Source organism: Onychomys torridus, chromosome X (assembly GCF_903995425.1).
Source record: "Onychomys torridus chromosome X, mOncTor1.1, whole genome shotgun sequence".
Classification (NCBI taxonomy): domain Eukaryota; kingdom Metazoa; phylum Chordata; class Mammalia; order Rodentia; family Cricetidae; genus Onychomys; species Onychomys torridus.
In genome coordinates, this window is record NC_050466.1 from 85,678,160 (window position 1) to 85,704,233 (window position 26,074).

The following is a 26,074-nucleotide window of genomic DNA, read 5'->3' on the forward strand; positions in this document are numbered from 1 at the left end:
TTACACTGATGTCTTGTGCCATGACCTGTATTGCACAGTAGGGGAGGCACTGGAAGATGAAAACTGTGTACATGTGATGTTATATAGGGTATGACAGATTAAGCTGAGGTGACTTTTTTAAAAATTCTTTTTCTTTGTAGTTCTTGTAATAGAATCCAGGTAACAGGTAAGTGCTCTGCCACTGGGCTATAGCTGCAGCTTCCACCCAGTCTTGTCTCCTACCCTCCCCATATCCCATACATCGTCTAAGTGTGGCCATTCTTCTTTCCACAATCATAGCTTCTACTTATTTAATTTTTTCCATCATCATGCCCTTCATTTGAAATACACATTTTTACATATTTACCTTCATCCTTTGGAAATTCTGCCCAGTTTCTAAGATTCTGCTCAAAAGCTACTTCATCAATATTTGCACTTTTTATCACTCAAGTTCAGGCTAGCAATTCTCTTTTCTATGTATCATTGCACTTTAGTAATTTTTTATTTTAATTTTTTTATTCATTTTTACATACCAACCACAGATTCCCCTCTCATTCCTCCTCCTACTCTCCCCAGCCTCTCTTCTGATCCACCTCCATCCTCTCCTCCAAAGGGGGACAACAAAGTCTGGTACATTCAGTTGAGGCAGGACCAATTCCCTTCCCACTATATCAAGGGTGAGCAAGCTGTCCAACCATAGTTAATGGGTTCCAGGAAGCCAGTTCATGCACCAGGGATAGATCCTAATCACATTGCCAGGGGCCCCTGAAACAGACCAGGCTACAAAGTAATTTAGTAATTTTAAAAGCATATGCTCCATATATTATCCAACATTGTAATTATTTGTTACATGGCTCTTCACTTCTTCTAGAGTATAACAGTTATCTGTGTATCTTCTACATTTTATTTAATTATTAGGTGATCATAAAGTAAGTGTTAATTGAATTACTGAACTACCAAATCAATGGGTACATGGATGAAAGAATGAGGGAAAACAGTCCCAGATTTCAATGGGGGTCCGGCAATTTTCAATGAGATGTGAATAACACCCATGAAAATAATTATAGAATAATCCAGGCAGACTACTAAATGTGTGAAGGAGTCTTTTAATTTCAAATGAGAAGAATATTAATAAATAACAATAAATTTAGATGATTCATTGAAGAAGGGATTACTTGAGTGGGGGCTGAAGACTGAATAGGATTATAATCAAGACATTATAGGCAGGGGAGGCAGAACTGGGGATAACCAACGTTCTCATCAGAATCCCAGGGGATTGGTTAAATAAGTCCTGGAATTTGATACCAGTGTAGATGGGAACACAGAAGGGTTTCCCTATATTTAGGGGCAAGTATACAGCAAGAGGACATAAAAATGATTGTATTGTTTTCTGCATCCTTCTTGTTTTCCTTTCCAAGGCAGTCCATTATTATGGGAAAAATAAGACCCTCTCATGAGTCATATCATTCCACTTTGAATTTATTGAAGTCTTAATAGGCCGTCATAAAGACACAGAAAAATGAGATGCTTAGTATAGGGAATTTTTGGACACTTTGGAATAAGTTACATTACAGAAAATTTCCTCTAGATGGAGAGGGAGAGATAGGCAGAAAGAAAGACAGAGAGAGAGAGGGATACATACATGCTTCATAAAGGGCAATGTTATTTAAGCTAGGACATGATGGATGAGTAGATTAGTAGATTACACAGAGAGAAGAACTGAAGTCTATTCTAAGGCTGAGAGGAAAATGTGTAAAAACTCAACAAATACAATGTGAGTAAACTAGATGTAATACTTTAAAGATGTAGAGGTGAATAGATACGCTAGGACAGTTGGGGATATGGTTGTGTAAAGACTTCAGGGAGGGATATCTGGAAAGAGGCTTTTGCACAAGAGTTCTAGGTGAGCAAATATCTTTGGTATTACCAGTGAAGATAAAGAAGAGGACTTAGCTTGACAACTTGAAACTTTGGAAAACACACTTATGAGGGGCGTGTAGAATTAGAACAGTGAGGAGAAAGAACAATCCAAGATATTCCAAGAAAACTAGCAAGAGCAGAATGGAAGAAAATTGGAGACCAGGGGTAGACAGGAGAATTTAAGGTGTGTGTGTGTGTGTGTGTGTGTGTGTGTGTGTGTGTGTGTGTGTGTGTGTCTGGGTATATGCTTGCAGGAATTGAAGGTTGAAGTAGTCGAAAATAGTTCATTGTATCCAGAGTGTGGTAAAGGAGGAGAAACAGGAAAGACCAAAAAAGCTAATTTGCGGTCTCATCCAAAAGGTTTCTCTGAGTAGAACCCGACTAGCATAACAGAAAGCAGGGAGTTTAGGGTGATCTAGAATTTCAAGTTATGGGAAATCATAGTACAGGGCTGATATGCTGCTGACCATGATTTGAGTAGTCTGATCTCATTTCCCAATTTTGTCTGTTTTTGTTTTCCAGCTATTAATGGGTTTCTGTTCTCTAACCTGCCCAGGCTGGACATGTGCAAGGGTGATATGGTGGCCTGGCACCTGCTTGGCCTGGGCACAGAGACTGATGTACATGGGGTCACGTTCGAGGGCAACACTTTACAGCTTCAGGGCATGAGGAAAGGTGCGGCCATGCTCTTTCCTCACACCTTTGTGGTGGCTGTCATGCAACCTGACAATCCCGGTAAGTACTTCAGCAGGTGGAGGACTCATAGGCTTTGTTAAGTAGGGGTTCAAGAGTGAGAAGTGATAACATGGGAGGAGGAAAAGAACGAGGTGTGTTTAGGGGGCTTGGGCTGATTTTCAAAAGACTTTTATCTCTTCAATGTATTGTCCGCGTTCTGAATATTTGATGTTTTCTTCGTTTGCAGAGTGAGTAGAAGGTTGAGAAAGCTCTGTTCTGGAGCAAAAGGAGGGAAATTCAGGTACTGCTCAGCTTCTGGGCAGTGCTGATATGACAGAGAGGACACTTGGCCACATAGATCTTTGGCCATAGAGAGACAGATTATAATAAAATCCTTATATCTGGGAGGTCAATGGAATGCACCTGTGTTTTCAACTCTGCCATTCTGTGACACTTTCTGCAAGCTCTATTTGGTGTGTGTGTGTGTGTGTGTGTGTGTGTGTGTGTGTGTGTGTGTGTGTGTGTGGTGTGTTTAATTAAATGTGTTTGCAATGAAAACAAAAGACTAGAGAAAGCTATGTTTTGTTCAACTACATGCCATAGTTATAACTAAGATTTGAGGAGCCCTTGGGCTGTCAAAAGGAACAGAAGTGTAAACAAAGTGAAACAAAGTCATTGGGTATGAGAAGTAGGGACAAGAAATGTGAAGATCTGGAATAGAGTCTCTGCTTTACTGCTACCTACAAGCATGACATGAACAATCTACTTCATTGACTTCATTTGATATCAGAAATCAAACCTTTTACCACCTTGCTAAGCACTTTGTTTTAATCACTTCCCTTATCCATACAGAATCATTTTTCCCTTCTTCCTTCCTTCCTTCCTTCCTTCCTTCCTTCCTTCCTTCCTTCCTTCCTTCCTTCCTTCCTTCCTTCCCTCCCTCCCTCCCTCCCTCTCTCCCTCCCTCCCTCCCTCCCTCCCTTCCTTCTTCCTTATTTTGTTTCTTCTCCATACTTCCTCTCTTCTCTCTCCCCTTTTCTCAACAGTAATTCCCTTCTCCTTCCTTAGTGAAGAAATTTGACTCTTTTTTTTTTCAGATTCTATTCATCTCAAGCTTTTTGTAATGCACCCATATTTTCTTCAATCCCTAGGGTGTATTCTCCTTCTAGCCAGTAGGTGGCAAAAAGCGTTTGTAAGAAAGGTTACGCATCATTACAGTCTCTATTAAACTTTTATATTCATTTTTTTAACTTTTATTTTAATTGTATAAATTCTATTTTTATTTGGAACATAATTCCTTAAAAAGAGCAATTCTTTGTAACAATTTAAATAATTTTCTTCATGGATGTGAACTTTATAAACACAACACAATGCTATTTTCTTCAGATGTCTTATTATTGCCCTTCTACCTAGAACATTTTCTTGGCCAGAGAGAGTTGTTAGCAAATTATCCACATCAGTTAATAGAGTTGAGAGAGGCAAGAGGAGCATGCACTTTCAGTGCATGGGGATAGAAAAGCTCAGAATAAGAAGGATCATATTCTTGAGCTTTCATCCCAAAGCCAAACTCCAAATTTAATCTCCTTTCTGAAAAATCAGCTGGGATCCCCAGCACCATCTATATGCTTTCCTAGGATTCATTCTAACTTTAAATGAATGAAAAAAAAATTTGCTATCATATTATTGACCAAAAAGGGTAGCTGTAAAACATTTTTGCCAAACACAGTGATATGTCTTTATAGTCATAACTTCAGTGGCTAAGACAGGGGGATCACTTAAGCTCAGGATTTGGGGACCAGCCTGGGCAACAGGATGAGATCCTATCTCAAAATATAATGTAAAAAAAAAAAACCCAAAAAATGTTGGTGAGAAGCCTGGAGGGAAATATAATGGTAGGTTTTCAAGTGTAACAGCTTGAAATGTCACTCTTAGTTAAGATTCATGAATTTTGTTACTATAGAAAATAAAAGTCTTTTTTCCCTCCTTTCTTTACATGGTCATATTTTAAAATTTTCTTTGTCAAAGAAATGTCAAGTCATATAATATTAGAATCGGTAAGGCTTTTTTAAAATCACTCATTTTGCTAATAGATGCAAAGAACACTTACCTGAAAGGGAAAACTGACTTGCTCAGATTAGAATTACCAACTGTAAGTTTTTGGATTTTTCTCTGGTTCATCCTCCATCAAATTCTACTAATTCTCACTCCTGGATGATATTTTGAACCTGAATTTTCTCTCCATTTGTCCCTTGGACACTTGGTCTGTGATTAAGAAGGAGAGAGACCATTGTGAATAGTTCTCCAAAATCAAAGTAATATAATGATGAATCTAGATCATAATTTGGCTTTAGAATTCTGTGGAGACTAGTATTGATGGGCAGTAATGAATATACAGTTGTACTTGTTCGACTTTATAGATGATTTATGCACCTTACTGTAGCCAGGCACAGTGGCACATGTCTTGTCTTCAGTGTAAGCACCTTCGAAGGCTAAGTTAGGAAAATCAATAACCTGAGCCAGAGATTTTGACACACCCTGAGCAATATAACAAGACTCCCTCATAAAACTCCATGTTAGAGATTCAGCATCTTATGTCTTTGATACTTATGTTTGAAAAAACAAACAAACAAACAAAACAACCCAAGCAACAAAATCAGATATTAAAGAATGAGCAAGATGCTTAAAGAATCCATATGTGGGCCTATTGATGATTGTTGTCATCATCATTTTTTTCTTTGCTGTAATGTTTTTCATTTATGTATTCATTTTAATAGGCTTATATTACCTTTAATTGAAAATACCACTTTGTATTTAAAAATAGCACCCTGAATAGTGTGCCTCAGCTAGTCAAACTCAAATGCTGAGAGTAGATCTTTAATACCAGGGAAGGTGTCAGATAAAAGGTTAAAGCCTGAATATATTATGTTCCTTTAAACTCATGCTAGTTATTCAGTAGCATAGATAATATATATATATATTTTTGCCACCCAGATTCTGATTAAGGTTTCTTTCCTCTTTTTTTTTTCTTATCTGTAGAGCTCTTTCTTTGTTCGTTATTTCCATCCTTCCTTCTTTTTCCCATTTCCTTTGTGTGGTCGGTTTGAAGACATTAATAGTAAACTCTGAGTCACCAATAATTTGTCGGTGTTGCATTAAGGGGAAAAGAATCAAAGCATTTCCTCTCGGCGTCATTTAAGAACAAGCCCAGATTAGATTTCTCACCCTCCCTGTGTCTTCTGTCCTCTGTCTTTTTGTTGTATGTGTGAATCCGTGCTTGCTTGAATGTTGTCCTGTGAATCTGCTCCTGCCTCTGTGTCTGTCTGTCCCTAACAAAGGGCTTTGTTCTGTGTTTACTGAACAGTACAGAAAGTATCACATGGGGAAGGAATGAGGATCCTTCCCAGATATCTTTAACAGAATTTTACAAGGAATTAAGTCACTGATTCCAACTGACCCAGCTAGTAAGCAGTACTCTAAACAACCATTGTTTATCACGCAATATCTGAATGCTGTGTTCAACATTTATTGTAGATATTGATTTTATAAGAATGCTCTCAATCTCTATTTTTGCTCCATTCAGCCAATGATTATTAGGACACATGCATTACTGTATGTCAGGGACATGAAAGAGTATATAATTTAAGATGGATTAATTTAGGTGGTAAAAGTTGATTACATGACAAATCCAAGGCGGGTAAGGTTGATTGTTACATTGTTCTCTTAAAGACAGGCTAAATAAATAGTATAAGGACACAGTAGGCTAGAAGATTTAAGTCAAGTCACCTCAAGGTGTATTATTAACTCTGGCTATGCTGTCTAGCAAAAGTTCTAGGCTCATAGAATCTAAGAGATAGTTTTATCAGGTTGCATCACCACAGTTCCTCCATTTTTGTTTTATTAAAGAAATAACACATCAGTGGACGTTGTCACTGATGAAGAGCTGGTCCAGGTATGGTGTACTGTAGAGGCAGCCTAAATCAGCGTCACTTCGTTCTGGGTGGTCCTTTTAAAAAGTAGAAAAGGACTTTGAGAATGAGACAGACAAACAGAGTGGTTCTTCTTGTAAAAGACGACATCTTAAGATTTAATCCTAAGAAACAATTAGAGGGGTTGAGCCAGTTAGTATAAAACATCATTTCAAGATGTTTATTTTGAAGATAAGAATTTACAGTTGCTTTAGTTTGGATGGTCTGAGTTAATCATACTTTAGCAGTTGTAGCTCTAACTGTGGCACCTCGGACAGCTGCAATAATCATTCCAATGAATCTTGTTCAAGGGAATAATTAAGTTGTTCTGAAGCAGAACCTCCATGTCATGGGCAAGCCAGATTAACTGGAATCTGGGCATGCCTGGGCTTGCTTTAGAACTAAAGCCAGGAGATAAAGTAGCATTGTAATGAGAATGTCTTTGGGAAAGGGTGAGAATTAAAAGTGGCATACAGCTTATATGTGGGTGAATGTCAGGCAAGTGTCCTTCTTTTGTTACCAGGTTGCTGTCTTCTGGTTCCAGTTCCTGGTGTGACTTTCCCAGTCCTTTTGTAACCCAGAGAAGGCCTGTAGGAGAAAGCACAAGATATGAACCCTCAACCTCAAGTGATAAAGGGAATAGTACCCAAACACAAGTTAGGTACTTGATAGAATTCATATAAAATCATGGGTTTGAATAAAACTCTTTGCTTTTTGTGACATTGATTTTTATAGGTGTCAGGGGAAAGACTGAGAAAAACAATTTTAAAAATTGAAAGTGTAAGTTCCTTTGACAGGTTGCTACTGTGCAGTCTGTTCCTTTATTCCCCCCATTTTTTGTTTATGTATTTGTGTTTTGAGTAAGAAACAAGCTTGTTCCATTATGGCTTGCCCTTGGGGTTATAGGGCATTCCTTATAACCATGCGAGACATGACCATTTCAAAGCTGACAATAAGAGATAAAATTTTAGATCATCAGAAGAACCATTGTCTATTTAGAACTCTTTTGAGATCCTTATAACAGAGAAACAGTCAGCAAATTTCTGCAGTTGATTAGTGTCTGAGCTGTAGCCCAAAAGAAATCTGTCTATGAAAACTTTACATTGTTTTTGTAAAGCTTTTGTAGCCAGTACTTACAACTTATGAAAACTCCATTGATTTAAGTAGAGGATTGATATCAATGAATGAGACATAGACGTTTTAATCTCATATGTACCATCTATAAGTCATCTTGCACATACTTTGAATCATCTACTCAGACGCTTGAAACTTGCATAAACTTTCTACTATTCCTTTCCATAATTGAAACATCTATTTTAGCCTTTTTTTAAACTAAAACTTCTTTGACTTTACACCCATTTATCCTTTTAGTTTTTATGTACTGCCTTTCTTTTTTAATACTAAGAGATATGGGTGCTTGATTATTGAGAGTAGTCGTTAGAAAGGTAAATCTTTTCATTATTAGGCTGGGTAAAGTAGTAAAGGCAATCTTTAAGTCAATAGCAACAGCATGGTAGTATTGAGCATGTTTTCCCATTGAAACCTGTTTGTGAGTTTACTTCTCTCAGCAGGAAGCCCACTGGCTCTAGGAAAAGGGAAAGCCTGCTTTTCACATTTGAAACACTTAAAGAAGTCTAGTCAGAATGTGTATTTTCACAAGTCAATGAAAGAAATAAGCTGCCAGCAATCTCTTTATTATTTCCAGCAAAGTCCATAAAGTTCTCTGTGGGTTTTTTGTCTGGTAGTGGCACAAGACCCTGAGTGTGTCTTAAGGTCAGGGATTTTATTTGTTTATTTACTTCCCTCCTTCAGGCTCTTGCTGCAGAGTCTGTGAACCTGTTGGGAGTCCCTACTGATCTTTATTAAGCAATTGAGGACTGGAGACTGTGCCTCAGTTTAGAAAGTTTTCTTATTTTAGAGACTCGGGTAGTTAGACTCTCTTTTCAAGCTCTCAAATATGTATCATCAGCAAGAAACATGGCCATCCTTTGTCTGCAAAGGCAGTACAAAGCCAGAATGTTTTCAAGGTGAAAGCAGACGTTTTAGCTATGGATGGACTGGCCAGGCAGCCTCAGGGGAAGAACTGGCAGAGACTTGCTTGCTGTTCTAGCAGCAGGTGGCTGGGCTGCTAAATTGTCTGATTAGGATAGGGCCTGGGACAAAGGCCCCAGAGGAATTGTATATGCGTGATGTGCTCCATGAAACTTTACAAGCTTGTTTTAACAATGCCTTAGATCTGATTTTTTTTAAAGTAAATTTGTTAACTGTTGTGCATGGATATGAGACAGAGAAATCAAGAAATTCTCCATAGTAAGATCAGAAGGCAAAGTGGAAAGGCAGGCTGGGCATTGGTGTGCTTAAGAGAAAGCCACCTTTTGTGGTGGAAGTTGAAATAGAATTAAACCGGACTTGACAAAGAACACGAAGGAAATAAAAGATGTAGTGCTGGAGAAGCACTTTCAGGTCATGGACCACTGAAACCTAATAGCTTCTTCCAACCTGAGAAGTCCAGATTTCCCTTTATCTTGGGACCCTATTCCCCACTGCAAACACATGAGGTGGTAGCTTTTGGGAGACTCACAGACTGCTGTTAACTTTTGGCAACTGAGATATTCAAAATTCAAATTCCCAACGTATTATGCATCACCAACAAGGGATCTTCCCCATCCACTGGTAAATTCATGCTATCCTGCACTCACACTGGGTGCTCCAAAATGGTTCACTAACCCATTAAGGCTATCTCACACAGAACACCAAAAGGTGTGGATTAAATACTTTAAAGATTCCTTATACAGAGCACTAAAATGCAGCCAGTTTGAAAGTATTAATAATAAACTCTGAGTCACTAATAATGCATCAGTATTACATTAGGAACATAAAAGGATATCCTGTTGTTATCATTTACACAAAAGCTGTTATCATGTAACCAAGAACAAGCACAGGTTTGATTTCGCTACTTCACTCTCCCTTTTTCTTATGTGTTCTGCTCATGTGTTGTATTAGTCTGAATTTCTCATTTTCCTTTCATCTCTCATTCCTTTGTACTGTTTTGTTATCTCTCTTTGATGTCCTATTTTTCTCTTTTTCTTGTTTACAACTCATCTTGCACTTTGCTTTTCCTTATCTTTTTTACCTTTATTTGCAGTTTCTTTTATTCTTTATATTACCAATTTCCTTCGAATCTTGTCTCTTTTCTTCATAATTTTGCTCTATTATTTTATTGAAAATAGATTGTTTTCTCATATAATATATTCTGATTACAGTGTCTCCTCCCTCCATTCCTCCCAGTTTATCTATGTTGCAGTTCTCAGGACCGTCTATGGTAGGGTTCCTGGGCTCTAATGGAGACATATTGCCCTGGCTGTTATTGATTATGTTTTTATGCTGGCTTCTAGGCATCTGGGTCTGGGATGATTCTGATTCTAGGTGTTGATATCTGGTCCTGTGTTTGTTGGGTGGGTGTTTTGTTTCTTGGTTTCTGTTGCCCTCTGTGGTTCTTAGGAGGGTGTGGTGACTGTGTATTATCTGGTAGAGAATTCTTTTGAGATCCTGCTAGGTGTGGCTCCTGGGGGTTCTGGGTAAAATATTTCTAGGTATTGGGAGCTGACACTTGGGAATGGGTTAGAAGGATGGGGATATGAGAGGGGGGGTTTACAAGAGGAAGGAAAAAAAGGTTTTCCACAAGGATCTACTTAAATCTTCTGGGAGTGACAGAGAGTGAGTAGAGGCTACAACAGGTGGTCTGCTACAGAGCTGAACATGAGACTAGCATATTGGATTTGGAGGAGAGGAGGGAGCAGTGCAGATCTCCAGTTACCCCACCTGCTTCCTAGCTGGAGCTTTGTTTTAGTTTTTCTTTGCCTTCTTCCTAAACATTTTCTTTGCTTCTTTCTATTTCTTGAGTTTTTCTTTTCTTCACTTCTTTTTTCCTTAGTGAGGTTTGAAATACTGTATTCTGTCTGTCTCTCTGTCTTTCTGTCTCTGTATCTCTGTCTGTCTTTCTGTCTCTGTCTGCCTCTCTGTCTCTGTCCCTCTCTGTCTCTGTCTGTCTGTCTCTGTGTGTGTGTGTGTGTGTGTGTGTGTGTGTGTGTGTGTGTGTACACTCATGTATGCCTGTGGAGATCAGAAGATATTTTATGGGAGTTGATTCTTTCCTTCCACCATATGTATCTTGGCAATCCAGCTCAGATCATGGACTTGGCAAGTGAGCTCTATCATCAGCCTATCATCTTTATTTACTGTTTATCTTTATTTTTGTTCCATTTGCATTCTTCCTACTTTCCTTCCATTTGTCTTCTTTCATTCTATAGCTTCTCTCCCCTCTATCTTTTTCCTCTTTTTAACATCCCTACTCCTTATTTTGTATTTTCTATTAATCTTTTTCAGTTAATATCTGTTTTCTTACACTTCCTGCTTTATGTGCTGGGGATGTAAAGATGAATCAGGCAGTTTAAAGATAGTTGGGAAAGGGGTTAAGTATGTAGACATTACCAAGTTCATGATGAAATTATCTGCTAAGAACTATGGCACGGAGAGAACTATGACAAAGTTTTCCTGACTTACATAGTGAAGGTTTCCTAGGAAAGCAGACATTCTGACTGAAGCTTTATACCTGTAAGGACGAGTAGCTCTTGTCATACAATGAAATGAAATAGAGGTGAAAAGATCACTGTAGACATCAAGAAGCAAAACCTTGATTAGAGAATGTTGGCTCCAATGATTTGTTTCCTTACTTGACATGGTATGATAAAAGTGTTTATAAATGTGCTGATATTTTAGTTGTAACAATAAGTTAAGATTATGATGCTCAGTACTAAGAACCTGGAATAGAAGAGTGTTGGAAAAGAAGTGGCTTAAAAGGTAGGACTGATAAGAGATATGCAACATCTTACAACTCTTCCAGAATGCCTTCTACTTGTTTTCACAGCATCAAGTGGTTATCAGACTTTTTTTAAATGCTAGTTTCTGACTCAAAACGTAACAATTGTTTTTTCAGTTTTTTAATTTAATTAATTTATGGGGATCTGCATACCACAGAACTTGCATGGAGGTAAGAAGACAACTTGTGGAGTTGGTTTTCTCATTCTATCATGTGAGATCCAAAAGCAAACTCAGGTTGTCAGCTTTGGCAGCAAGTGCCAAGACCTCCTTAAGCCACCTTACTGGCCTGGCTTTTGGGCAGTGTGCATAAATCATTCCATTTGCTGATACGTTTAGTCATTAAACCCCTATCAATTGAACATTTTTTACTGTTAAGATTGTGATAGTGGAGTAAATAAGATTCATAACAATCTTTTTGTGTATGTGAGCTTTTGTGTGTTTTGAGACATGATCTTGCTATGCAGCTGTGTTGAAACTTGCTATGTATCCCAGACTGATTTTGAACTTATGATTGATTATATACATAAATAAATTGAGATACTGATACAGGTTAGAAAACAAAAGGCAGTGATATGATACAATCACAATGATGCTATTTTAATTAAAGAAATGTGTCCAAAAGAAATACTCTCTGAAAAAATATGACACATAAACTGAACCCTAAATGGTATGAAAAGGAACAATGTAAGGATTTCTGAGCCGAGAGTGCTAAGTGATTGTAAATACCCTAAAATGAGAACAAACATAGCTTGTTCAAGAGTCAGTAAAGGTTGGTATGGCTAAGAATGGTGATGCATGCATGTATTCCCAGAACTGTGGCGATGGAGACAGAAAGATGACAAATTTGAGCACAGCTACTGTTACATAAATATTCAAGCCAGCCTTGGCTATGTAAGGTGACTCTATCTAAAAAGATGAGAGAGAAAGCAAGCATTGAAGTGTGGTAGGCTAAGGGATGTTTTACATGATATAAGGTTATAGAGTCTCTCTTCTGTGTCATGTAATCTATTCATGAGTCTTCTGAGGTTTTTGTGTGTCATCCTACATTTTCCATTTCTGGTTTTTATTTCAGTTTGGTTTTCCTTTAATTATCCTATTTTGTTAAGTTCCGCTACCATTTCTTGTATTGCCTTCATTATTTCCTTCAACTCTTTACCCCAATGGGCTTCATTAAATGATTCATTCATATCCTTTTTAATGTCCTTGAACATATTCATAATTGCTATTTTGAAGTCCTTGATTTGTGCTTCAGCTATATATTATATTCTGTGGGGCCTTCTGCAATAAGGTAGCTGGATTCTGCTGAAGGCATATTTTCCTGGCTGTTCCCCTTACAATTTTTTTTTCTGAGACAGAGTTTCCTGTGTAGCCCTAGCTGTCCTGGAACTCCATCTGTAGACCAAGCTGGCCTTGAACTCAGAGATCTGCCTACCTCTGCTTCCCAAGTGCTGGGATTAGAGGTATCTACCTCCTGAGTGCTGGGATTAGAGGCATCTACCTCCTGAGTGCTGGGATTAGAGGCATGCCCCATCATCTCCCAGCCTCATGTTGCAATTTTGCACTGGGATTGAGACATCTAGAATTATGATGTTTGAGATGATTCTTGGAGTGAATATCTGGTCTTCTTTCTGATAGGTGGAAGTTTTAGTCTGTGGTTGCTATTGCCCTGTCTGTGTCCTCGACAAGTGGGCTGTGGGATCACTGGAAAAGAGTACTTCTGTGGGTCAGTGGGTGACACAGATGAATAGAGATAGACTAGAATGGAAGACTGAGAGGGCTTGTGTGAAAGGGCTAAGCTGAGGTTGCACCAAGAGGTCGAGCTCTGTTAGAATGGAGTGACAGAGAGATTTTTAAGGAAGAGGTGATAGGATTTACTGATAGAATAGATACAGAGAATGATGGAAATAGAAGACTTCAGAAGTAGATATGGAAAGAAATGAGAAGACCCTTTCTTTCCAGTTGTCTATCAAATAATGTAAGGCACTAATTTTAAATACAGAACACTTAAGTCTTTTACCATGCCATTTAAGTACGGAACACTCAATAATGGAAAGGCCAAGAGTAAATGTCAATTAGGGCCCAAACCATCAGAGAGGGGTTTCTAAAGGAGATAAACTGAATTGGGTCTTGGAGAAGGAGTGGGCTTTCTTAGAGTGTGAGACTAGGAAGAACTGAAATTTTAGAAAGGAATAACAGCATGAGTGAAAAATGTAAGATAGGAATGAGATACGCAAGAAAGCAGCCAGAAACAGATTTAGTTGGCAAAACAACTGAATGTACACATTTGGGCTGGATCAATAGTTTGGGGATAGTTCACAAGAGGCTTTGCAATTGATGAAATATTTGTAGTGGTAGGCTAGGCAGTAGGCAATAAGGTACAATGAAAATAATAAATCTAAGATAGTTAGCTCCATTTGATTAGCATAATCTGAGCTAAAGTCTGTGATACAGAAACCTGTGACTAACGACAAGTCCATGTAGCTCTACATGACAGATATACAAGATATATATCTGAAAATTTCATGGTATGAAACCTAAGATGGCACCTTCAAAAGACCTATTATGTAAGCTGGGCATGGTGGCATACACCTTTGATCCCAGCACTTGGGAGGCAGAGGCAGGTGGATTTCTGAGTTTGAGGCCAGGGGGTACAGAGTGAGTTACAGGACAGTTAGGGTTATACAGGGTTGCATAGGGAAACCCTGTCTCAAAAATAAAGGAAGAAAAAGATCTGTAATGTAAGCATTCATATGGTCAGACAGTTTCTTTTAAATGTCTATTTAAATTCATATGGTTTGTTTGTTTGTTGTTGTTAGTAGGTTTTTAGGTTTGGGGTGTATTTCACAGGAAAAAAAGAGGTCAGTATTTCTACTAAATTATTGTTGAGCTGTATTTTTTACTGTTTACTTATAATTTCACTTACTGAACACTTATTAAGCATAGTGATATATTGTTTTTATCCCTGGATTAATTACTATTGGCCATGTATTTGTATATGATATGTACAGGTGAGTATAGTTTCGTGTATGGTATAATACACATACAAAAATCAGAGTACAACATTTAGAAGTGGGTTTTCTACTTCCACTATGGGTTCAAGGATTGAGCTCAGATTGCCAGACTCCTGGGGCAAATACCTTGACTTGCTAAGCAGTCTTACCAGCCGTATAATGTTTACTTGTAAAACAGCCAAATTAAGTAAGAAAAATGATTCCCAATTTACTGAAGAGGTAACTGAAACATACAGAGAATTGGAAACCCATACAAGCTCAGCTAGCTAATAAGTAACAAATAGGGTCACCCACTAAGAACAGAGGAGTTCCTTATTCTCTTGGAAAACTTTAATTTTTAATCCAGTGGCTTTGGAACTGGATCTATTCTGTGCTCATTAGTCTCTTGTAATGCACTTTAATGTATAGAAGAGCTTTTTCTTTGACTATCTTTCCTCTGAAGTATAGCTAGGAGAAGGGAAGAAATATCCACATGCTTCTAATGGGTGTTCTCACTCTAATTTTGCTCTCTGATTATCTTTTAGGGACATTCGAAATCTATTGCCAAGCAGGCAGCCACAAAGAAGCAGGGATGAGGGCAATTTATAATGTCTCCCAGTGTTCTGGTCGTCAAGACAGCCCACGCCAACACTACCAAGCTTCTAGAGTCTATTACATCATGGCAGAAGAGTTGGAATGGGATTATTGCCCTGATAGAAGCTGGGAACTGGAATGGCATAACACATCTGAGAAGGACAGGTAAGGCTTCAGAAAAGGAGAGACCACAGCTTTGGCAAATCATTTCACAGGTGAAGAGACTGAAACTAAAGATAGGAAGGTGTGGTTATAACCACCTAATATGATGCCAAGAGAAATGAGACTAGAGTGGAAGGATGTTGAAGTCCAGCCCTTGTTTCTTCTGTATTCATTAGCCACTGAGCGGAAGAAAAACACCTTCTACATTCTTGCCCTCTTAGCCTTCCTTCCCTTCTAATTAGCTAAACCTTACCTACAGTGGGATTTAAAGTCACAGGGGTTTACTCAAGCAATGAAATGCCTCAAGGTCCTTTACTGAGGTACAGACCAAGCTTGGAAACAGAAAAAGTCCAAAAGAGAGTAGTTCAAATGGGTTGCAGTTTTATCTGTTATTTATATATGAACAGTCCAGGTCTGGCAGGTGAACTATGCTGCCCGAGTCTCCTACTTTCATCTCTGGGACCAAGATGTTTATTTTAGTTGTGGCTATCCCTAGCTTTTAAGTTAGGGTAAGCAACATTGCCTGTAAGGATAGACCTGTAAGTTGTATATATCATTTTTCCCTCCTGTTCTGCTTCCTAAGCTTATTCATATGGCTACAATGTAACATCGGTGTGAACAGCCATGTGTCCCAATAAAACATAGGTGGTTCTATTACTAAAAAGAAGGAAGGGAGAATACAAGTTGAGCTACAAAGTATTTGTAGTTTTCTGTAGTTTGTGGTGCTTTCACTGTTCTTTGTCAATTCTTGACCTTTATAAGTTTAGGTTGAAGTTTATAAATTTAGGGTGAAGTTTTCATGTGGACTTTCTGTGGGAGTTAGGAAATGGGATTTTTTTTTCTGTCAGCCTTGATTTCATCTATCATGCATAGCTGAAAAAACATTACTAGAGAAGAAGACAGGGTAGGAACAGTGGACTTAACTCTCAGTCCTGCTTCCCCTTCTGGGTGACAGTGTCTCTGTATACAATCCTGTTAATTCTGAGACTCACCGATTTGGAATGTTCACTCTTAAAATGAGTGATAGACACTGTCAACTGTTAGCTGTCCTATAATGAGAAAGCTCTAAGATCCTGTATCTTCCCACTTTTGATCTCCAACAGCAACTATGGATGCTCAGCTGATACTTTGTGCCTTATACTTTTGTTAAAATAATTCCAAATCTAAGACTCTATTAAGGCTGGAACCAAAACAACAGGCTTTTGATTCTTAGCTCAGTTAATCATACTGCAAATATCTATCTGGATGATGGAAAATAACAAACGTTGCTTCAGAAACCTACTATTTTCAATCATGGTAATATAATTTTACATTATAATTGATAGATCTACATTTTTTCATATTTGACATGAGAATAGTTCTAAATTAATTTCTCCATAACTGAAAATAAAGGTTGAAGGTCAGGTACTAATAACAGTCTTTGAATTCTTCTAGTTATGGTCATATTTTCCTGAGCAACAAGGATGGGCTCCTGGGTTCCAAATATAAGAAAGCTGTATTCAGGGAATACACTGATGGTACTTTCATGACACCCCAGCCAAGGTCTGGACCAGAGGAGCACTTGGGAATTCTGGGTAAGGGAATTCTACTTACATCCTGGCATCTAGAAGGATGGGTTGTTTCTAGGACAGCTACATCATATCAGGGAGGCTTTCCCATCCCTTATTCTCAGCTTTTCCATGTGGAATATTAAAGTATGGCCCTATTGTATAATGTGGCTATGAAAATAAGCACTGAAGGGATTGGCATAAACATGAAATCTGCTGTAACATGAACCAAAGTGTTCCGATTTTCTATACCTTTGAGACATTGGTCCTCTAAAAGTAGTAGATTTTGAAAGATTCCAGAGGCAGCAGAGTTTAGGAACTCCAGCAAGTAAAAACAAAAATGATACACAGAGCCACAATTCTCCCCATACCTCAATTTCATCAAGGCTATATGGTGGTTTTGTACAAAAGCTTTCTTTATTCCCATCCTAGACCATATAGGACCCACTGGCCTCTGAAGAGAGTATAGCAATTCTATATGCTCTGTATGGCAAGATTTTAGTCGTTACTATCAATGATTCTGTAAAACTCATAATCTCTTGAACTTTTGGTTATTTTGTAGAGAAAAATAGGATGAGGAAAGTGGGGATAATAGGAAGCATATTTCTGTTTTTGGGGTACCCTCACGCTGCAATGCCAATTTTAAGACTTCTGAATCTGAAAATGATGCTAGTCTTGGGAAGGTTAATGCTCAGTTCTATGGATCTTGCAGTTATGCCTTGTTCTTTAATTTCTCCCACTTACTCCACTACTAATGAAACTTGTACTTCTTTTGTATGTATCAGGTCCACTTATTAGAGGAGAAGTCGGTGATATCTTAACTGTGGTGTTCAAGAATAATGCCAGTCGACCATATTCTGTACATGCCCATGGAGTTCTAGAATCTAGTACTGGCTGGCCACAGGCTGCTGAGCCTGGTGAGTTGGGACACTTAAGTGAAGGGACAAAGGCTTTTCAGTCCTTCTACTTTAGTCTTCTGGTTTGTTGCTTTAAACACCTTACATTCTTAGTCTGGGAGTGAAGCTCAATGAAAGCTAGAGGCAATTAACTGGTCAATGGGAGTTCTAAAGCAGGTTTTTCATTTATATTTCAAGTGGATCCTGTATTTCAGTTAAAAATACCTTGTGTACAACATGATTATTTTGTAACTTTCCAAGTTCCTTACAGTGTAAGTTAGGTTGTTTATGTGTACTGATATGTAACTTTTGATTACTATAAGGACATACCAGAGACAGTCTACTTCATAAATAAGAGGGGTTTATTTGGCTCACAATTCTACAAGTATAAGGTCTGAGAACCTCATTCAGCAATGACCTTTAATTTTGAGAGTGCGAACCATCACATGATGAGACAGAAAATGTACATGTATATATGCCTGTCTAGTCTCCTCATAAAACCAGAGGATTCTTTTTCCAGTGTTCTACCCTAGTAACTTCCACAATGTAGCTGGATCAAATCTGTATCATTTTACTACTTTACAATATGAAGTCAATTTTAACACATGAAGTGTTAGGTGATAGTCAAACCATACCTGAACCATCCCTTTATCTTTCTTCCAGCTTAATGTTGGTTCTATAGCTATAAATGTATCTATAACATCTCATCAGTTTTGGTATTTTTTTTTCATTCGTTTTAGGGTATTCTCTAGTTGTCTTTAAAATTTTTCCTTTTAAATTTTATTTTTCACTATTTTTTCAAATTCGTATTGTACATATACATTACATATGGCACAGTATTTTGTAAAGACAGTTTCATGTAAGTATATAATGTACATTGAGCTCATTTTCCCCATATTCTCTTACTCTCCTCTTTCTTATCCTTCCCTTTACTTACACTTTCAGGTCATACATATCATTTTTGTATCTCTATACAAATCTAAGAATGATATATGGACGAAAAATGATAAATATTTGCATTTATGGCTTTATTTGATTAATATGATTATCTCCAGTTTTACGCATTTTCCTGCAAATGGTATAACCTCGTTCTTCTTTATGGCAGAAAAAGATTCTTTGTTTATGTAAACCATGTTTTCCTTATCTGACCCTCTGTTGGACACATAGGTCACTTCCATAACTTAGCTTCTGAGAATAAATCTGTAATAAAATATTTATATGCAAGGATGTTTGTGATGTGTTTACTTGGAATTGTTTCAGTAAATACCCAGGAGAGTTTTTCTTGAAGACCACCCATGCTGATTTCCACAATAACTAGAATAGTTTACTTTTTAACCAGAAGTGGGTAAGGGTTTTCTTTCTTTTTCTGTTTTCTTCTCTTTTCTTTTTCTTTTTCTATCTATCTTTCTTTCTATCTTTCTTTCTTTCTATCTTTCTTTCTATCTTTCTTTCTTTCTATCTATCTTTCTCTTTCTTTCTTTCTTTCTTTCTTTCTTTCTTTCTTTCTTTCTTTCTTTCTTTCTTTCTTTCTTTCTTTCTTTCTTTTTTAAAACAGGGTTTCTCTGTGTAACAGTCCTAGCTGTCCTGGATCTTGCTCTGTAGACCAGTCTTACCTCGAACTCACAGAGATCCTCCTGTCTCTGCATCACAAGTGCTGGGGTTAAAGGTGTGTGCCACCACTGCCTGGTTCTTTGGTTCTTTTTTTTATGTTTTCTTAATGACTGCTTTGGGGACTGGGATGAGTCAGAATCTCACTGTAGTTTTAATTTGTAGTTCTTTGATGACTAGTGAGTTTGAACAGTTTCTGTTTGTTTATTAGCTATTTATACCTCATTTGTTGAGAATTGTTCATTAGTTCATTCATTAATTGAATTGTGTGATTTCTTGTGGTCTAGTTCTTTTTTAGTTCTTTTTATATTCTAGACATTAGTCTTGTCAGATATCCAACTAATAGAGATTTTCTTCTATTTGATACCCTGTCATTTTACTTTTTTAAACTGTTTCCTTTCTGTCCAATGCTTTGGAATTTCATGAAGTCTTATTTGTCAATTGTTGGTATTATTTACTGAGCAACTGTAATCTAAATTTAGAAAATCCTTTCATATACCTATGCCTTTAGATGTTTTTCATACTATTCCGACTAACAATTTCAGCAGTTCAGGTTTGGATTTTAGGTTAGTTTGAGTTGGTTTTTGTACTGAGTGAGACATGACAGGGCTATAATTTTGTTCTTCTTCATGTGACTGTCCAGGTTTACTAGCAACATTTTGAAGAGGCTTTTCTAAATGCATATTTTTGAAATTATTGCCAGGTATCTGATGGCTCTCAAACTCTCTACTTCTGTTTCTGCAGTGCTTTGAGGCAGGCATGGTTTTGAGGCACCAGCAGCTGAGAGCTTATATCCTTATCGGCAAGTTGTATATATATATATATATATATATACACACACACAGAGAGTGAGCACTAACTGGGTACAACAAAGAAATTGTTTCCTTTTGAGCTACTCTAACTGTTTTTCCAGGCAAAATGCATTTGGGGAGGATTCTACTTCTTTCTCGCTCACCTCTCCAGCCTGTGGGCCATGGGTTAGACAAACCTGAATCCAAATTATTTACTAATTTTTGTTATATGGAAGTTGTATTAAGTTTCTAGGGGGTAGCCCAAGGAAATATCACAAACTGAATGATATGAACAATGGACATCTTATTGTCTCAAGTTCCTAGAGACTAAAGGTCTATACTAAGGAGGAACTGGGAAAGATTGCCTCTTTTTTAAATGGCTGTGAGGGAAGGCATTTTTTTCTCGACCTCAGGTTTTTTTTTTTTTCCTGTAGTTTTCTATTGCTGTGTTAAACACTGTGACCAAAAGTAACCTAGGAATAAAGGAGTATATTTCATCTCAGATCTCTCAGGTCACAATCTCTCTCCGAAGAAAATCAGAGCAGGAATATAAGAGGCAGGAAGTAATGCAAAGACCATGGAGGAACACTGATTACTGGCTTGTTCATCATGGCTTGCTCAGTTTGATTTCTTCTACCATCCAGGACCACCTACCTCCCTAAGGGTAAAGTCTAAAATTGCTCAACTGTGGGCTCCTATAAACTAAAATGTACATTACATATCTTCTTCCTCCAAAAGGGAAGAACAAGGGCATAGTCACAAACAGACCAAAACCAAACCAAAATACAACACTGTGAACAGTTCAGTGCTTGATGTCTGGGACAGTATCACAATCGTTTGGGCTCCAAAGGCCTGTGTAGTTCCCCTTATCCGTCACTGTCTTTCGCAGCACAATAAGCTTCTCTGATACACTCAGGCCAGCTCCACTCCACAGCTGCTGTTGTCCTTGGTGGTCATACCATAACACTGGTATCTCCAAAATTTTGGAGTCTTCAGGGACTGTCATCCTTGCCACATATTGCCAGCCCTCAGCTGCCCTCCATTATCTCTTCGGGTCTTCAGAAAACAGTATCACCTGACCTTTTTTTTTTTTGTTGTTTGTTTGTTTGTTTTGGTTTTCCAAGACAGGGTTTCTCTGTGTAGCTTTGTGCCTTTCCTGGAACTCACTTTGTAGTCCAGGCTGGCCTCAAACTCAGAGATCCACCTGCCTCTGCATCCTGTGGCTGGGATTAAAGGTGTGTGCCAGCATCGCCCAGCCTTGACTCTTGCACATTACCAGTTTTGGCTGCTGCATAAGATACAACCTTGGCCACCCTGGACCACAGCTTCTGTTTTGATCCTGAGGAAATACTCCCAGATGATTTCCCCTAAATGACGCTGGTCTCTTCTTAGCCATAGCTTATTTCTCAGCCCCAGGGAATCAGCATCATTTGTCTCAGAAAAGCTAGGGTTTTACTTCAGTAGTGCTAGTCTCTTAACCACCTATGAGTCTTCAGCTCCAGTTGACCAGAATCAAGGATTCCTAATACAAAACACCACACAAAAAGCCCTGTTAGACTCTTTGTTTCCTTCTGAAACTGCACAAACCAGTCTTTCATCATCTGCATCTCTTTCAGCATTTTTTTTTTTTATCTTTCAAGCTCCTGAAAGCCCATTAGCCTTTGAGCACTCAATGACTTTCCTAGACTGGGTCTGAAAGTCCTTCCACAGTCCTCAGTATGATCAGGTCTGTCAGAGCAATACCTCATGAACCTGATACCAATTTCTGTTTTAGGTTTCTGTGGCTCTAATAAAGACCACGACCAAATAAACTTTAGGAGTAAAGGGTTTATTTCAGTTTACAGTTCCACATCACATTGTATCATCAAAGGAAGTTAGGGCAGGAACTCAAGATAGGAACCTGGATGCAGGAACTGAAGTAGAGACCATAAAGGGATGCTGCTTCCCGACTCGCTTAGCCTATTTTCTTACAGAACCCAGGAGCACCTGCCTAAGGGTGGTACAATCCACAGTGAGCTGGGTCCTTCCTCATTAATCATTAAGAAAATGCTGTACACACTTGCCTATATCTGATGGAAGCAGTTTCTAAACTGATGTTCTTCTTCCCAAATAACTCTAACTGGTATTAAGTGACAAAAACAAACAACCAGGTCATTTTCTTTTTAAATGTGGCTCTACACCTAAAGTTCTCCTTTTTATAAGGATACTGGGTGATATTGGAGGCCTGCCCTACTAACCTCATTTAAAACTGATTTCCTCGTGTTTCTAATTTGACCATGTTTCTAAATGAGGTCAGATTCTGAGATAATAGGGGTTAAGACTTCAATATATAGTATTTTGGAAGGAACACATTTGGACCAGCAACAGATAGAGGGTTAAGTAGTGAAAATGAAATGAAGAAATTGAGATAGTAAATGTTGGCAGAACTGCAAAATACTTAATTATAAAGGAAGCCAGAGTAAGTCAAGAGAAACAGCAACTTGCGGGAAACGACAGAAGCAAGGAGAGACCCGAACATGGTCTATACGGTAAGAGGGCTGAGCAGAGGAGAAGTTGCAGATCCAGGTGAGAGGATGAGCTAAATGTGGAGATCCACAAGAAGGAATGGCATTGAGAACTCTCATCTTAAGTCAGCAAAAGAGAACATCCTCATCAGAGACTGGAGTGACTGCTGGATCTAAATCCACATGTGGTTCTAGATTTGGCAGTGGCAGTATAAGAGATGAGAGCCTTCAGTGCACTATGTGAAGGGTAATTTTGTTTCTCACTTTAATTAAACTGAAGCGTTGGTAGGGATTTGTGAAATGCCCCTCTGAGGGTGTCTGTGATTGCATTTCCAGAAAAATTAAGGCAGGAATGCCTATTCTGTATGTAGATAGCAACATCCTATATACTGCCCTTCTGAGTAAGGAGCCAAATGTATAGGCATTACCTCACTCTACTTCATGAACACTATATTGGGAGCTGCTTGCTCTACTGTTCCCTGCTAATCATGAGGTGCTGAAAGCATGACTCAAGATAAGTCTTTCTTTCTTTAAGTTGTTTATATTAGATACGTTGTCACAAGGACAAGAAAAGTTACTAATCTAGATGGTAAGAGCAGAATTCTAGAGTTAGACTCTATAAGTTCAAATTTCAGTCCTATGTGTGGCATTTGGAAAGGTATTTTAACATCTATCTGTGACCTTAATTCAGGATTTCAATGTGTGTACTAAGTGCTATACAAGTATTTGGCAATGCCATTATTATTATTATTATTATTATTATTATTATGTAAAGTCCAAGTGAAAATGAGTCTTGGGGAGTGAGGTGCAAAACAGATGAAACTTCAAGAATGTGGTAAAAATTTGGACTTACCAAGGAAAGCATGATACAGGGCTACAACTTTAAACAGCGCTTGGGACATAACTGAGACTGTGAATCCACTTTTAAAAGCTACAATACACAGGGTCAAGCAGCTTTCATTAGCTCTGTTTAGCATCTACTGGTCTAATACCAGAGGAGATGGGTTCCAAGATGATATATAGTTGAGTAGTTTTCAGCTTTAGTGAACATGAGTATTACTTGAAGTTATTAAATCATGTGTGAGCAGTGATGTAATATTGTGCTTACTTAGTGATGGTGGAGTCAAGCCCATGTCTTTTTGTATGTTAGGGAAAATTCTATCACTAAGCTACAGAAAAGATCATTGTGATATTTGATTTTGGTTTTCACTTTCCTGATAGCTGATGATGATGAAAATCTTTTTTATTTATATTTATATTTTTTATTTATATTTTATATCATCTTTAGCAAATTGTCTGTTCAAAAGTTTGCTCATTTTAATTGGGCAGGTTTTTTTTGTTAAATTCTAAGAGTTCTTTATTGTTTTATCAAAAAATCAGTGAGCAAATGATTTAAATAAATATTTTCCCAAAAAGTATTTAAAAATACCAGTAAATGCCAAAGAAAATTCTCAACATCATTAGACATGAGAGAACAAGATATCAGAATTTCATTAGAATATTCTATTTCCTTCACTAAAGCAAAATTAAGAAAAAAGATAACTAGTTCTTATGAGAATATTAATAAAGTAGAATCTACATAGTGATGTTTGATGATTCCACTGGTTTGCAAATCAGCTTGCCAATTCTTCCAATTGTTAAAAATTGGCATTACTCTATAATTTAATAATTTCATCCTAAGTTATATATTAAAGATTAATGAAAACATAACTTCATACAAAAACCTGTATGATAATTGATAGTGGCAATTTTATGGTTTTGTGAATTAAACCAAGGGTATCACTCATGCTAGGAAAGTACTTTACCACTGAACTACAACTGTAGTCCTTACTGTCAGTGTTATTCATATTACACTCAAGTAGAAATACCCAAATATCTATGATTAGTGAATGAGTAAAATGTAATATATCTATAAAATATCATATACTTTGGCAATAAAAGCAGCTGTGTATATGGCAGCATGTGTAGACCATGAGAATATTATAACAATGAAATCATATAGTAAGAGGACAATAAAACATATGATTCAATTTGTATGTTCAGGATGAGATAGAAAACAAATATAGCGATTTGTTGATTTAACAAATTGTTATAAAATAGATCATTGTAGTAGTTATAAAACTATGTGAAAGTGTGGGGTACAATATTTAATTTGTTGTTTATTTTAATTAATTGAATATATTTATGGACTATATATGATAATTCTATATATGCATATAAGTACACAATGATCAAACTGGGGTAGTTAGACATGAGTAAATTGTATGGTTTGTAAATCACATGTCAATAAAGTTGCTATAGAAGGTCAAAATGAGAATAGTTGGAAGTTGGTTGGAAAGGTTAGAGGCTGAGGGACTTTCTTAGGAGCTAGTTCACTTTTCCTGTAGAGATATTAACAGAGGTCTATTCACCACAGATAGAGTAGTGACAATTGGTCAAGCAAACCACTCTACCCAAAGTTACCTTCACAAACTGGTGAGTTTATTGAGATGCTTAAAGTAGCATTAATGGTTCAGTGACTATTTACAGGAACATGGATAATTCAAGAAACCATTGAAAACCTCACCCTACTATGGGTGATAACTCAACAAATTTGTGTTCTTGGAGTTTCCTGCATCGTCTCCTCTTTTTTTAACAGTTGTTACTGTTAATATAATCTGTTTACTGTTTTTTATATTTTTATATATATAATACTATTTCATTGTTATATAATCTCTGTTTATATAATCTGTTTATAATAATCTGTTTATATAACTTCTGGTGACAACTACTTGAGAATCTTGAAAGTATCTGGAGTAGGGATATGAATCCATGGTTAAGAGCAAATGTGCTCTTCCAGAGGATGTGAAATCAGTTCCTAAAATGCACACTAGGGAGCTTACAACCATCTATGGCTCCAGCTCCAAAGAATACCATGGTGCCTTCTTGTCTAAATGGCCATCAGTAGTATGTGGGCATACTCCCCATACATGTGAATTTAAAATAAAATAAATCTTAAAGAACCTAAAATATATTATAGAGATAGAATCACAAAACTTGGTATTTCATTGGATGTTGAATAGATGAACATTAAAATGGCAAAGAAAACTAAAGTTTTGAGTCTTGTCAGCTAGGAGAATAGGCATGCTGTTTTTAAACATTGGAGACACAATTTGGAAAAAAAGTATTTCTTTCAAAGGAGAGAATTAAATTTATAGCAATTTTAAGTTGTGTTTGGTCCTGAAGGTTGAAGCTAGGCCTTCATACATATTAAGATGCTCTGCCACTGAACTATATCCCCCAATAGAGAATTTCCATTTTTATCTGCTATTAGGACAGTATTAAATGATACCTAATATTTAATTACAGACTTGGATTCAGAGCTTAGTAACAAGGTAGGTCTTGCTTAAAGTATAAGATTTGTCAAGACATACATCATGGTATGTGACTGAAATCTTCTGGAGAGTATTAAAAGAGAGGAGAGAGATGAGCACAGGGCTTATGGAAACGGTTTCACTTATAAGGCAGCAGCGCGAAATCCAGATGTACGCGGAAACCAAATGATACAACATCACAGCTACTG

The 26,074-nt window shown here is 37.4% G+C and overlaps 1 protein-coding gene across 5 annotated transcripts in view; it reads left to right on the forward strand.

Annotated features, from left to right (window-relative positions):
* Heph (hephaestin) overlaps nucleotides 1-26,074 on the forward strand; it is an 82,360-nt gene that overhangs the window by 37,364 nt on the left and 18,922 nt on the right. For all 5 annotated transcript variants that reach the window (XM_036174483.1, XM_036174486.1, XM_036174484.1 and 2 more), the window contains 4 exons: nucleotides 2,422-2,634; nucleotides 14,956-15,169; nucleotides 16,601-16,740; nucleotides 17,499-17,630. In XM_036174483.1, coding sequence (XP_036030376.1) covers nucleotides 2,422-2,634; nucleotides 14,956-15,169; nucleotides 16,601-16,740; nucleotides 17,499-17,630 — 699 coding nt within the window. The remainder of the gene's footprint in view (nucleotides 1-2,421; nucleotides 2,635-14,955; nucleotides 15,170-16,600; nucleotides 16,741-17,498; nucleotides 17,631-26,074) is intronic.